We start from the raw sequence: 12,015 nt of genomic DNA, 5'->3' as shown, positions 1-12,015 counted from the left end.
CTATCACTGTTGTTCAACTCATTTTAACTAATATATATATATATATATTTTTTTTTTTTTTTCTCAACAAGTGTTCTAATTTTCCTGCTTTTAGAATTAAAACCCTACTCAGAGTACCCAAATAAGCATTCCAGTTACTGGTATGAAAGACCAAGGTGCTTTGAAAAAAAATTTCTCATATTAAAGAGGGTTCCTTTTCTTTTTATAATCTCTTAAAAATAAACAACCACCAGAAGAATTCTTCTATGTTAAAAGCATCTTTAGAGGTAAAAGGTCAAAAAAAAGTTAATGGAATAAAAACAAAGAAACATTTAATAAGTTGATATAATTAAGTGAACATTAACATTTTATTTTATATTAATGCTTATTTTATAATCATTTAGGTAGACTAATAATGAGTTTTCTAAAAATATTCACTGAATAAATAACTTTCATTTAAAAAGATATACCTAGTGCCTTCAATATATTTACTCATTTAAAAGCTATGAGTTTCTTTCTATGAGCAATATAGAATAAAAAGATCACATACATCCTACTCATGGCTTATTAATAGTGCAAGCAACATTTTAAAGTTTGATACTTTGGGTGCATAATTATTCAATTCTCTCCACATATAGACACCACACCTTGTTGTCAATAAATAATTCCACTTTAATGTCAAAGTAATAATTTAGACAGATACAGGGTGCACATTTGCAAAAAAATATATGCAAGCTGGTTTACAAGCTAGAGGAACAACCAACCAATAGAAAATACATCACCCAGTTAAGTCCACTGACACCAAGTAGTTGCTGTCGGGGCTTTACAAAGACTACAAAACTTTTCAGATGATTTATTTCACTGTTTCTATTTACATGGTATGTTACATCAAAAATGTACAAAATATAAAATGTATACAGACAAATGTTTCACAAACTAGTTTCAGCTGTAAACTAGGCGGACCTACTGGGATGTATTGCAGGAATTTCTGTTTAATGATCATGTTTGGACTGTGGTTCTCAAAATGGCAGGGAAAGATTAGCAATTTTCTTAGATCACATATTGTACAAGGGCCACTAGTCACTCATCCAGCTACGTACATCGACGTTTCACCACAGACGTGATCCACGTTTGAGGCTGCAAAGTCAGGGTGCCCTTTCTACGTGCGCAAATCCAGTTCCGACTTCCCTTAGGGCGATAGCACCGTGGAGGGCCTACAGATCGAGTGACACTCTGACCGCTGCACCGATGTCTCGTGTGGCTATTGTTCTACAGCAACTGACCCGTGGGTGGTCACAGAGGGTAGCACCAATTGAACGTCCTGAAGTAGCACATTTTCACACGCACGGAACAAGTCTACACCGTGGCCTAGCCCTTGGGGTGATGAATTTCAAACCTGTCCTCTGCGCGTGGTGGGAACTTCTCCAGTCACTCCCGTCAGCTCTCATGTCCTCTCTTGAAAGCCTGCCACGACAGATGCACTTTCAGACATTTTTACTTTTCCAACAATGCACTGGCTTCATGGAGAGTTTTGAAGCATGCTCACTCTAGCACTGATAGCTCCTGCGTGGCCACCACAACTGTAAATACAGGACAAACACACCAGGTAACAAGAGCACTGAGGGTCTGCATTCTGCATTTGTTTGCAACGTACAGGAAATCTCAGCAAGTGAAACATCTCTGAACACCCACAGGATAAAATACAATTTGTGTGTGTGTTTGTTTTGAGTTGTGCAAGTTTTTTTAAATGATTATTTACAATACCTACCCAGTAGACTGTGCAAATCTAACCTTCTTTTACAGTATAAATGCTTTCTCATCCACAGTGACTTCACTGCTTCAGTGTTCTCGGATGCTGAATTTCTCATGTACAATAATACCCATCAAAACAACATGCTCAAAACTCATAATAATTAAAAAAAAAAAAGAATAGGAGAGAAAAGCCGAATAGTTGTGCTCATGCTGCATCTAGTGCTTCCAGCTCTGCTGGATAAGAATTCACCCTCTCCCGCCTTCTGAAACTCTTTCCCCTAGAACTGGATGGAAGATAGCCACATGGCTTAGCTTTTAAATGACACTCAAAGAGGGTTTCTGGGTTACTTGAGTCTTTTGGAGGATAGGCAAAGCAACCTGTTCTCAAGGTAAAAATACTGATCTTTCTCCTATCCATTTCTTCAAAACGAACACAAAAATAGAGATGAGGCTACTGTGTTAACTGGTGTTATAAGTGAAGACAGTGGAAATTACCAATGGTTCAGGATTTAAACCAACTGTTAAACTGTTGTAGAAATCGGTTTAAGGCAGTGAGACAGCACCATAGGAAATGTTCCTTCTTTTCACTGACAAGGCTCAAACAAATAAAGCCCTAAAAAAGCCTGTTGTCAGTGTTGACTAATAATTGGTATAAAACTTTTTTTTTTTTTAAGGGAATGGGCAGGTGGTTTAAAAAGACCACAGTGGGAAAAACCACCTTATCAAACCTGTGACTCAGACACTAAAGCGCGGGTGAAGCACCCTGTGATCACGGCAGTTGAGAACGATACTGGCACTTCTCCGGCTGGCCACAGCAGTGTTTCCCTGGGGTCGCACAATTCCATTTGTGCTTGTAGAGGCCTGGCCTCTTCATTTTGGAATGGGGTGAGCGCACAACACAAACGCTACTGGGGCTCCGCGACCAGCACCACGTGGCACAAAAGAGGCTGGACGGATCAGAAGAGTGGACCCTGCTTGGGGAGAACAAGCCCTCAGAGGAAACCAAGAGAAGGAACTGCGATAACAAAAATAAAGAGAAAAGAAAGAAAAGGTCTGCATTGTAAACGTTTAAAGAGAAAAAACAGAAAGTCCAGTTTGGCTATCCCATGCACAATCTTCAGTTGCCCTGTCGTTAGGGTCCTTTCCAGTTGAGTATTGGAGCCTTACATCACTCCACAGAGATTTAAAAAAAAAAAAAAAATGCCTAGAAAGAAAAGCAAGTTACGCTTCCGTGTCAACTGAGTATCTTGGTGGTTCAGACTTGGTTCTGCTGTCTCCTTAGAGACCACAACTCTGGGTCAGGGCCCTGACGGGATGCTTTCATACTGGCAGTGGTTTAATGAAAATACCTTACTTTTCAAACATTTTTTTTTTAAAGCATAGTCTTTTCCCCTAACTTTTTTTCACCCTCTAGAGGGTAGATTCAAGAGACGAATCCAAAATGTCTTCATGATGGCTGGTGCTATCACTGTCGCAGCTTTGTGTGCCCGAGTAATTGGCTGCTTCTTGGAGTTTCATTAGCATATTCATCTGAAGAAAGAAAAAGAGACATCGATGGAGGCGATGATGCATGGAAAAAGCCAGGCCCAGAAAACACACGGCCCCGAGCCACACGGAGGACCCATCTCATCCCCTCCAAGGGAAACGGAAAACAATTTTAGACTTTGACCGGTTGCCCTGGCTCCTAGACTGTTTCTCCCACACATGACTACACCGGCAAACCATAAGGACAAAATAGGGCCTCTGGATAAGTCTTTTATTCGTGATTGTAAATGAATATAGCGCCAGCAGGGAGTGCCGACAGGAAACTGTATCACAGCCGGACATCTGGGCTCGTGGCTGCAGAGGACGCCAAGCTGCCCAGCTTTTTGGCTGCGAGAAGCAGAAAGCGCTGAATGGCAAGTGAAAGTCCTGAACGTTCCTACACGCCGACGGGCACACAGGCTTCCGCTCAGGGTCCCTGGAGAGGAGGCGGGGCTGGAGTAGAATGGAACCAGCTGCTCCATACAAGCCCCCCATCTGCTGCTTAAGCGTTGACCTCGAGGGGAGGCGACCGAATGAAGCCGACCATGAGCATTTGAAGAGGGCAAAGGGAAGAATCACCGTCAAGCTTCTGTGGCTGTTGAGCGCCTGGCTAAAATATGATGGATCTCTCACTGAAAAGAAAAACCACCTTCTGGAACAAGAGCAGCTGTCTCAAGTTTCCCAGCCTTCTAGGACAACGGCAACGTTTGTTCTCATAAAAGGGACATGGGCAGGAAAGCAGCTGGGGAGAAAGGCAGCTAGTGTTTCCGGGTATTAGAAAATAAAAGGAGGCCACTTTGCTTGGATTTTGAGAGATCTGCAGATTCAGTGGTAGAGACGGATAAAGAAATCTTGCTCAAAAGCAAATCGTGAATAAATGATTTGACAGTTTTAGAAAGCACAGAAAAATTGGCACATCTTCGGGAGGGTATGGATTTGTTTTCTTATCAAGAGTTTCTGTAAATGGTAATAATCTTTGTATTGTTTAATGCATGCTAACTTTACTATTTATTATGTAATCAAAGATGTTCTTTTTTTCCCCCAACTTAAAATTTAGGGAAACTGCTCCAATAGAAAGGCTAAATCCAAAAGGATTCTTTAGTCATATGTTAAGCTCTGCTTGCTGAGACAGTCAGTGTAAAAATGTGTATTCAATTAAGAAATGTTTGTGAAATAAAATGACACACTGGTAATTACCAATTCCATCAAGAATGCCTTTCTGACAAAGAAGCTATAGTTATAGCATATTTTAAAGTCATTCTTTAGGCCAATATTTTTCAACATAATTTTCTGTCTAATTCCCTGAATTTATTAAACAAGCTACATAAACATACGAAAGTAGTTGGTGATAACCTCTTAAACCCAGTGAGTCAAAAAGCTAAACTTCTCCATCAACATAGTTTTTCTCTCTCTCCCCCCTTCTCTGTCTCTCTTTTGAACACACACACACATTCCCACCTTCATGAACATTCATATTCCCTTTTTCCTTTCTTTTGTTACTCTAAGTTAGCTGGCTGTATGTTCAAGCATCTGGGTGAAGATAATTTGTAAAAAAACCCAAAAACCAAAAAAGAAAAAACACTGTGTTTTGAGCACCTTTCAAGAATAGAAATGCTTTCAAGGTTATGCCTTGATCTCAGTTACAAATATCTGAAATCACCTGAAAGCTGGCTGTTATAAAATTTTATGGTATAATAATAGTATTTTAAAGTCTTATGTTTTGAAAATAGTGCTATATAGTAAATATGTTCCATTAAAATAAGTTCCAAGTCTCAGATTCATGGTAAATACATACAAAGGATTTACCATGCCTTCTCAGAGGGTTGCTTTGTACATTAGAGTCAAAGGAGGTAGGTAAGGTTCACATCAGTCAGTAGTCTGACTGGGTATAATCAGGGTGGATCATTATTCTCTACACAAGTATTTCCTTGTGCTCTTTTCCCCTGCTTCTTTCCCAGACCCATAGTCATAAACACAATGCCTATCATTTATAACACCCTGGTCAGGTCCTTATCATCCCTGGTATTTACACATCTGCCCATCTTCCAGCCTCTATCCTCTTTCCTTTAACCTGCCCTCTATTCTATTACCAAGGTGATTATTATAAACTGCAAATCTAATAAGTCCCTTGCTCAAAAATCTTTGGTGGCTCCCCATTGTATGGTAAACATTTAACTTCCTTCAAGATAAACAAGGCTTCAGATGGCTTATCAATTGTAGACTTCTGTAGCTTTAATTCTTTCTGTCCCTTTTATTCTAATTCCACAAATTTGTATACAGCTCCCTAAACTCATTATTTTTATTGTACTGTTTCATCATGTTTCACTTCCTGTTTTTTAAATTTTGGCTCGTCTCTATCCAACCTCATTATGAACTTTTACTCATCCTTCCAAACCTAGCTCAAGCATCTCCTCCTCTGAGGAGCTTTATCCTAACCACTTCCTCAACAGACTCAAAACTTTACCTAGAACATACCTCTATCATTACTGCACTGTAATTTATATATCTACATATAAAATGGCTGGACTAGGAGCTTCTTAATGTCAGAAATGATATGGATTTTATGATCACCAGGATTTATCCCTGAGTACATACTTATTATTTACGAATATTTACTGAATAAATGAGTCTGTTGATGATAAATACACATTACATTTTTAAATACTGTGAGATGTGCCAAAAACTTACATCCTTGTTCAGAGTCAAAAATATATTACTGACACTGAGGCTTTCTCTGACTACTTCTGATTTATATTGGACTGCAAAAATGTTGTTACCTTATGTCAGTCATTATAAAAATATAGAGCAATAAATGCAGAGAGATACTTGCCAATCAGAATGTACCTGATTCACAGATATTTAGATGAGAAGGTTTTGTCACTTAATACGTCAAACATCATAACCCCTTGTTCTTTAAGATGTTGAGTGAAGCAGAAGGTTAGGAATCAGAGAATTTTTTTTTAACCCATTCTCATTCAGAATGTAGAGATTCTGATCCCTTTTCCAAAGCAGAAGATAAGAACATCTGGAGCCAGGAAAAGAGTGATTAGTGGGTTTAGCTCACCAGGACTGTGTAAACTGGGAAAATTTAGGACATCCCCTAAATGTCCCATACTCTATAGAGTAGCCCTGAAAACAAACTTAACATCTTACCTTTATCAGGAACTGAATGAGAAACTGCAAAGGGCAAACTGGAAATTATAAACAACTCAGATGAAATAACCCCTATTTGTACTGTAAGGCTTACTTTTTCTCTATTACGTATGGATGTGAGAGTTGGACTATAAAGAAAGCTGAGAGTCAAAGAATTGATGCTTTTGAACTGTGGTGTTGGAGAAGAATCTTGAGAGTCCCTTGGACTGCAAGGAGATCCAACCAGTCCATCCTCATGGAAATCAGCCCAGAATATTCCTTGGAAGGACTGATGCTAAAGCTGAAACTCCAATACTTTAGCCGCCTGATGCAAAGAACTGACTCATTTGAAAACCCCTGATGCTAGGAAAGATTGTAGGTGGGAGGAAAAGGGGGCGACAGAGGATGAGATGGTTAGATGGCATCACTGACTAACTGAACATGAGTTTGAGTGAATTCTGGGAGTTGGTGATGGACAGGGAGGCCTGGTGTGTTGCAGTCCTTGGGATTGCAAAGAGTAGGACACGACAGTGACTGAACTGAACTGATCAGGAGTTACTTAGTGTACAGTCACAGTTTTGTGGACTTCAAACCAATTTCACCATCACTGTTGTTTAGTTATTTAGCTATGTATGAGCTAAAGGGCCAGACACTTGTTAAGTGAAAGACGCTTAGTCATGTCTAACTCTTTGCAAGCCCAAGAGTTGCAAGCCCCAACTCTTTCCAAGACCTAGTCCATGGAATTCTCCAGGCCAGAATACTGGAGTGGGTAGACTATCCGTTCTCAAGTGGATTTTCCTGATCCAGGAATTGAAGTGGGGTTTCCTGCATTGCAGGGGGATTCTTTACCAGCTGAGCTACAAAGGAAGCCCCAAGAAGTTTATAGTTTAGAGCAAATGTTCTAAATAAGAGATCCCTGGGGTCTAAGTAGATCAATGTATATTTCTTATGACTTTATGGAACTTTTTGAAATAGTATGGAAAATCTTCTGTGTGCATGCATTTTATCAGGAAAAAATAATGAATCTTTATCAGATGGTTCACATGTAAATTCCAAGATGTTCAAAATGGTCAACTGAAATGACGAGATGTACATGTGTTACGGTTATTAGTGTAAGGATATTCCACAAAGTATCAACTCATAATTTTATGTCTTTAGGTATGGTTACAGACTATGATTTAATCATTTCCTTAGATTCCCTGGTGGCTCAGATGGTAAAGCATTTATCTGCCTGCACTGCGCAAGACTGGGGTTCAATCCTCAGGTCAGGAACATCCCCTGAAGAAGGAAATGGCAACCAACTCCAGTACTCTTGCCTAGAACATTCCATGCAGGAGGAGCCTGGTAGGCTATAGTCCATGGGGTCGCAAAGAGTCAGACATGACTGAGCGACTTCACTTTTTCTGTTTAAGTAACACAAGGACCTTTATCTCAGCATGTCTTCTTACTGTATTGGTTATTCAGTGAATTCTTTAGCCAGAATAGTAATCTAAAAACCACATTACATTTGAGACAAATTTATGGAAAGTCATCTCTAAAAATTAAAAAATACATATGAAAATAAAGTTATAGTATTAGGAACAGATGTGCTTAGTATTTCCAGAGTATTCGTGCTTCAGGGTTTTATTGACTTATAGTATGACTTCCAAGAATGCAATCTGAGCAAGACAGGGAATAATGGCCCTTTATAAAGAACGCTGAGCACCAAAGAATTGATGCTTATAAACTGTGGTGTTGGAGAAGACTCTTGAGAGTCCCTTGGACTGCAAGGAGATCCAACCAGTCCATCCTAAAGGAGATCAGTCCTGGGTGTTCATTGGAAGGACTGATGCTGAAGCTGAAACTCCAATACTTTGGCCACCTGATGGGAAGAGCTGACTCATTTGAAAAGACCCTGATGCTGGGAAAGATTGAGGACAAGAGGAGAAGGGGATGGCAGAGGATAAGGTGGTTGCATGGCATCACTGACTCAATGGACAATGGGTCTGGGTGGAGTCCCGGAGTTGGTAACGGACAGGGAGACCTGGCATGCTGCAGTTCATGGGGTCACAAAAGGCTGGACACGACTGAGCGACTGAACTGAACTGAATTCCAAAGTCAGTTCATTCTTCTCTACTGTTGGCAATGGAGTACTAATCCTAAATTTACTTAGACAAAATTTTACATGTAAAATATAAAATTGATACATGTAAAATATTCTTTAGTTTTTCAAGTATAGATTATATTATTTTTTGTCATTTTAGAACAAAATTCAGCTTTTTCTTACATACCTAATGAATTTTGAGTCCTGCAATGTTTAAAGTTTATTTATTTATATAATTTTCTGCTTAATAAAAGAAAAATTATGGTCTCACAGCTCAGCCTGGTTTAAGTGTTTTTTATTATTTTGAAGTATACAAGTTTGGCCTTTTTAAAGAGTTTCACCCAATGAATGTAGGCCAAAGGTAAAGATTTGGAAACTGAGTACCAACATCAGGACAATCTCAAATATTACCCAGGAAAGCGAATTAATATCTCTGATGCAAATGACTAAATCCTAGTGACTGCACACTGTAGTCGAGATTAGACAGGAAGAATCAAACATCAGCTTCTTACCAGGGGATCCCCCTCTGTGTCAGTTTGCGGAATGTGCTTTGAGGTTGTAGCTTCCTTCGTGGATACACAGCCCTCATACCCAACATCTTCTGGTCGCAACTGAAGTAATGCTGGGCCATCCTGAGGCAGAGATGCTGAGCTCCATGGGTATGTATCAAGCACCCACTTGGAGGGATCTTCCCAAGGTGCTCGTTTCCCATACATCTAAAAAGAGATCACATATTTAGCACATATGAAATGAATTCCTTGTTTGTTTGTTTGTTTGTTTGTTTTGCCATGCAGCTTGCAGGATCTTAGTTCCCAAAACAGGGATTGAACCCAGGCCCTCAGCAGTGAAAGCCTGGAGTCCTAACCGCTGGACAACCAGGGAATTCCCTACATCTCTGCTCGGTACGGAGGTGACTACTAATTTGCACACTGAGTCCCTATGGGACTTTCAGGGGAATGAAGTGTCCATATGCTATTTCCCAGATTTTAAACTATCTGTATAGTTCACTTTAAACTTGAAGGCTAGACAAAATAAACGGTCAGCATTTGGGGGAGAGATGAGGGAGGTTTATTTTAAATACATGAAGAAATGACTACCCTCATTTATCTTTGTTAGTAATTTTACAAACTAAATGAAAGCTCAACATTGAGAAAGGAATGTTCCAGTAATAGAAAAATAAAAAGATTCATGCTAGACACTAAATACCTTTATTTACTAAAGTGTGCTTTGGAAAGATGATGAATACAAGAGATTTCTTTTCTCTACTTTGTTCTGCTCAGATTTTCCTTGAACATAATCATTCTTTCCCTGACAATCATTTCCATCAGAGTAATGTCCTCTGTAATCGCATTGCTTCCTATTAAAACTTCTTTGAGATATTTGTTTGTGAGACCACTAGTACGGAGGAAAATTATGGGAAATGAAAACTTTGTCAGAACTCCTCTGGAGGAAGAAAGCTGATAAGAAAGAGATTATAAAGCCTGGTTAAAATACGGGTAGTGGAGTAGATGGCAGATGAACCCAAGTGATGTTAAAAAAAGTTTAAACTGGAAGCAAAGCCAAAACCAAACTAGAAACAGCACACTGAGGAGACAGAGGTTGGTGGGCTTAGGGAAAAAAAAAGTACAAACCACAAAGGCATAGAAAGAAGGTGAAAATTAAGAATAGAGGGCAGTAACATAGGTACACTAATTCTCTGAAGGACTTTCCTACCCTACTGAGGGCAATCCTGGTTACTAGGTGTATATTTGGCCCCAGACGGCACCAAATAGCAGTGTGAAGCGTTTCATGTGGCTCGATGTGCCTCGGTGAGACAAAACCAAAATGGCGGATGCTGAGTCCGTGAAAGGCCCACAGTCTGCTCGGAACTGTCTTTTGAGCTTCTCCTGGAGAAGTTGCATGGGGTTGTGGCAGGCTTGCCTTAAGGAAAAAAAAAAAAGTTCAGGTCTTGATATCTGCACCTCTAGGGGATAACAGTCAGAGAAAGCAATGGCACCCCACTCCAGTACTCTTGCCTGGAAAATCCCATGGACGGAGGAGCCTGGTAGGCTGCAGTCCAAGGGGTCGCTCAGAGTCAGACACGACTGAAGGGACTTAGCAGCAGCAGGGGATAACAGTAGGGGTAGTAATCAGACTTTTTTTTTTTTTTGTAATAGTTCTGTTATTTTGGAGCAGAAATTGTCTCTCAGTTAAAAATTTACTTAGATTGCTATACAACTTAAACTAACTGAAGGAAAGTATATACATCTTGGAACGGAAATGTTACAAAAAGAATACGAAAATCTAACAGCACCAACTGACGCTGTCCAGAATCATCATGGACAGCAGAACTGGGGTGACCAATAGAAAGGCACACAGGCTCAATTCTGTATTTCAGAGTGAAGGAGATGTTATAGAACAAGAAATGAAAGAAGAGACATTTAAATATTCAGAAGGAGGTGATCTGATTGCTGACATTTCAAGAAAGACAGAATCATCAGGATAAAAATCAGAATCCAGTGCATCACAGTGTTTTCTCGAACTAGAACATCTGGCAAAGAGTGTTTGCCATACAGCTCCCCACCAGAGCGTCAGCCTTCACTCGAGGAGAAATTATTCTATTCCTCTCGACTCAGATTTTCATCTTTGCAACCGTGCTTTATTTTTCCACCTTTTGTTCCAGTTCATGGTTCTTTGTTGCCAGGATATCCAAGAAAGTAGTTCATGACATATGTGATTTCTCTCCTTCCTGTTCCTCCAGAAGTCACATATGGACCATCCCAAGAACATCATCTGCCAACAGACTTCCAGTCCAGTATATCCTTCAGTAGCGATGATAACTCTCTACTCACCAAAGGGTTTTCCTTTTTTTCTCAAAGTGCTGTATCTGCCTCCTGCCACCTCCATCCCCCCCAAGCCTCAGCTATTCCCTGTGTTGTGATTGATCCAACTTTCACTCTAACCTACTAACAAACATCTAGAACTATAGCAGAAAACTTAAGATATTTTTATTCCTCCTCAAAAAAAAATTTTTGGAGTATCTCTCAACTTGGGGAACTGGTATTATTTTAGTGATTATGACTTTATTTAAAGGGAATTTTTATAGAATGATAATTCTTAGGATGGTGCTTTATAAATAATGATTTGAACGTTAAAAATGCGACATACTTCTACAAAATGAGATTTAAGGATTTTTAGGTATTACTGTTTTTGAGTTTTTAAAACCCTTCTAATTCTTCTGATGTATTAGCAAATGAATAAGAAATAAGGAAAATGTAATATATAAAGATTTTGATAAGAGTTTACTAATGCTGAAATAGTATCTAGAGGAACACATAATTAATTTAAGTATTAATTTAAAAATCATGACCCCATGAATATTTTAAATAAATTTTCATACAAATATATGATGTTTTTGGAACAAATAATTGAAACCAAGAGACCCAACTCACTTCTGAGATGGCATAATAGTTTTAGGGGGATCTTGACATGTGCTATGTTATACTTGAAAATAAAACCTTTTGGCACAGTCTTTAACTTTGTTGGAGATGTTTTCTCAGGCTGGT

At 39.3% G+C, this 12,015-nt stretch overlaps 1 protein-coding gene across 20 annotated transcripts in view; it reads right to left on the bottom strand.

Moving 5' to 3' along the window:
* Positions 1–630: 630 nt before the first annotated feature.
* NAV3 (neuron navigator 3) overlaps positions 631–12,015 on the bottom strand; it is a 902,370-nt gene continuing 890,985 nt past the window's right edge. For 12 of the 20 annotated variants that reach the window (XM_069584096.1, XM_069584098.1, XM_069584085.1 and 9 more), the window contains 2 exons: positions 8,983–9,186; positions 631–3,261 (listed from right to left, as the gene is read on the bottom strand). In XM_069584096.1, coding sequence (XP_069440197.1) covers positions 3,142–3,261; positions 8,983–9,186 — 324 coding nt within the window. In that variant the 3' untranslated portion in view covers positions 631–3,141. Of the gene's footprint in view, positions 3,262–8,982; positions 9,187–9,265; positions 10,391–12,015 lie in introns of those variants that run through there. The other 8 variants (XM_069584092.1, XM_069584095.1, XM_069584094.1 and 5 more) reach the window with 2 other exon arrangements.

The sequence above is a fragment of the Ovis canadensis genome, chromosome 3 (genome assembly GCF_042477335.2).
Source record: "Ovis canadensis isolate MfBH-ARS-UI-01 breed Bighorn chromosome 3, ARS-UI_OviCan_v2, whole genome shotgun sequence".
In the NCBI taxonomy this organism is placed as follows: domain Eukaryota; kingdom Metazoa; phylum Chordata; class Mammalia; order Artiodactyla; family Bovidae; genus Ovis; species Ovis canadensis.
This window is presented reverse-complemented; position numbering and strand designations above follow the sequence as displayed.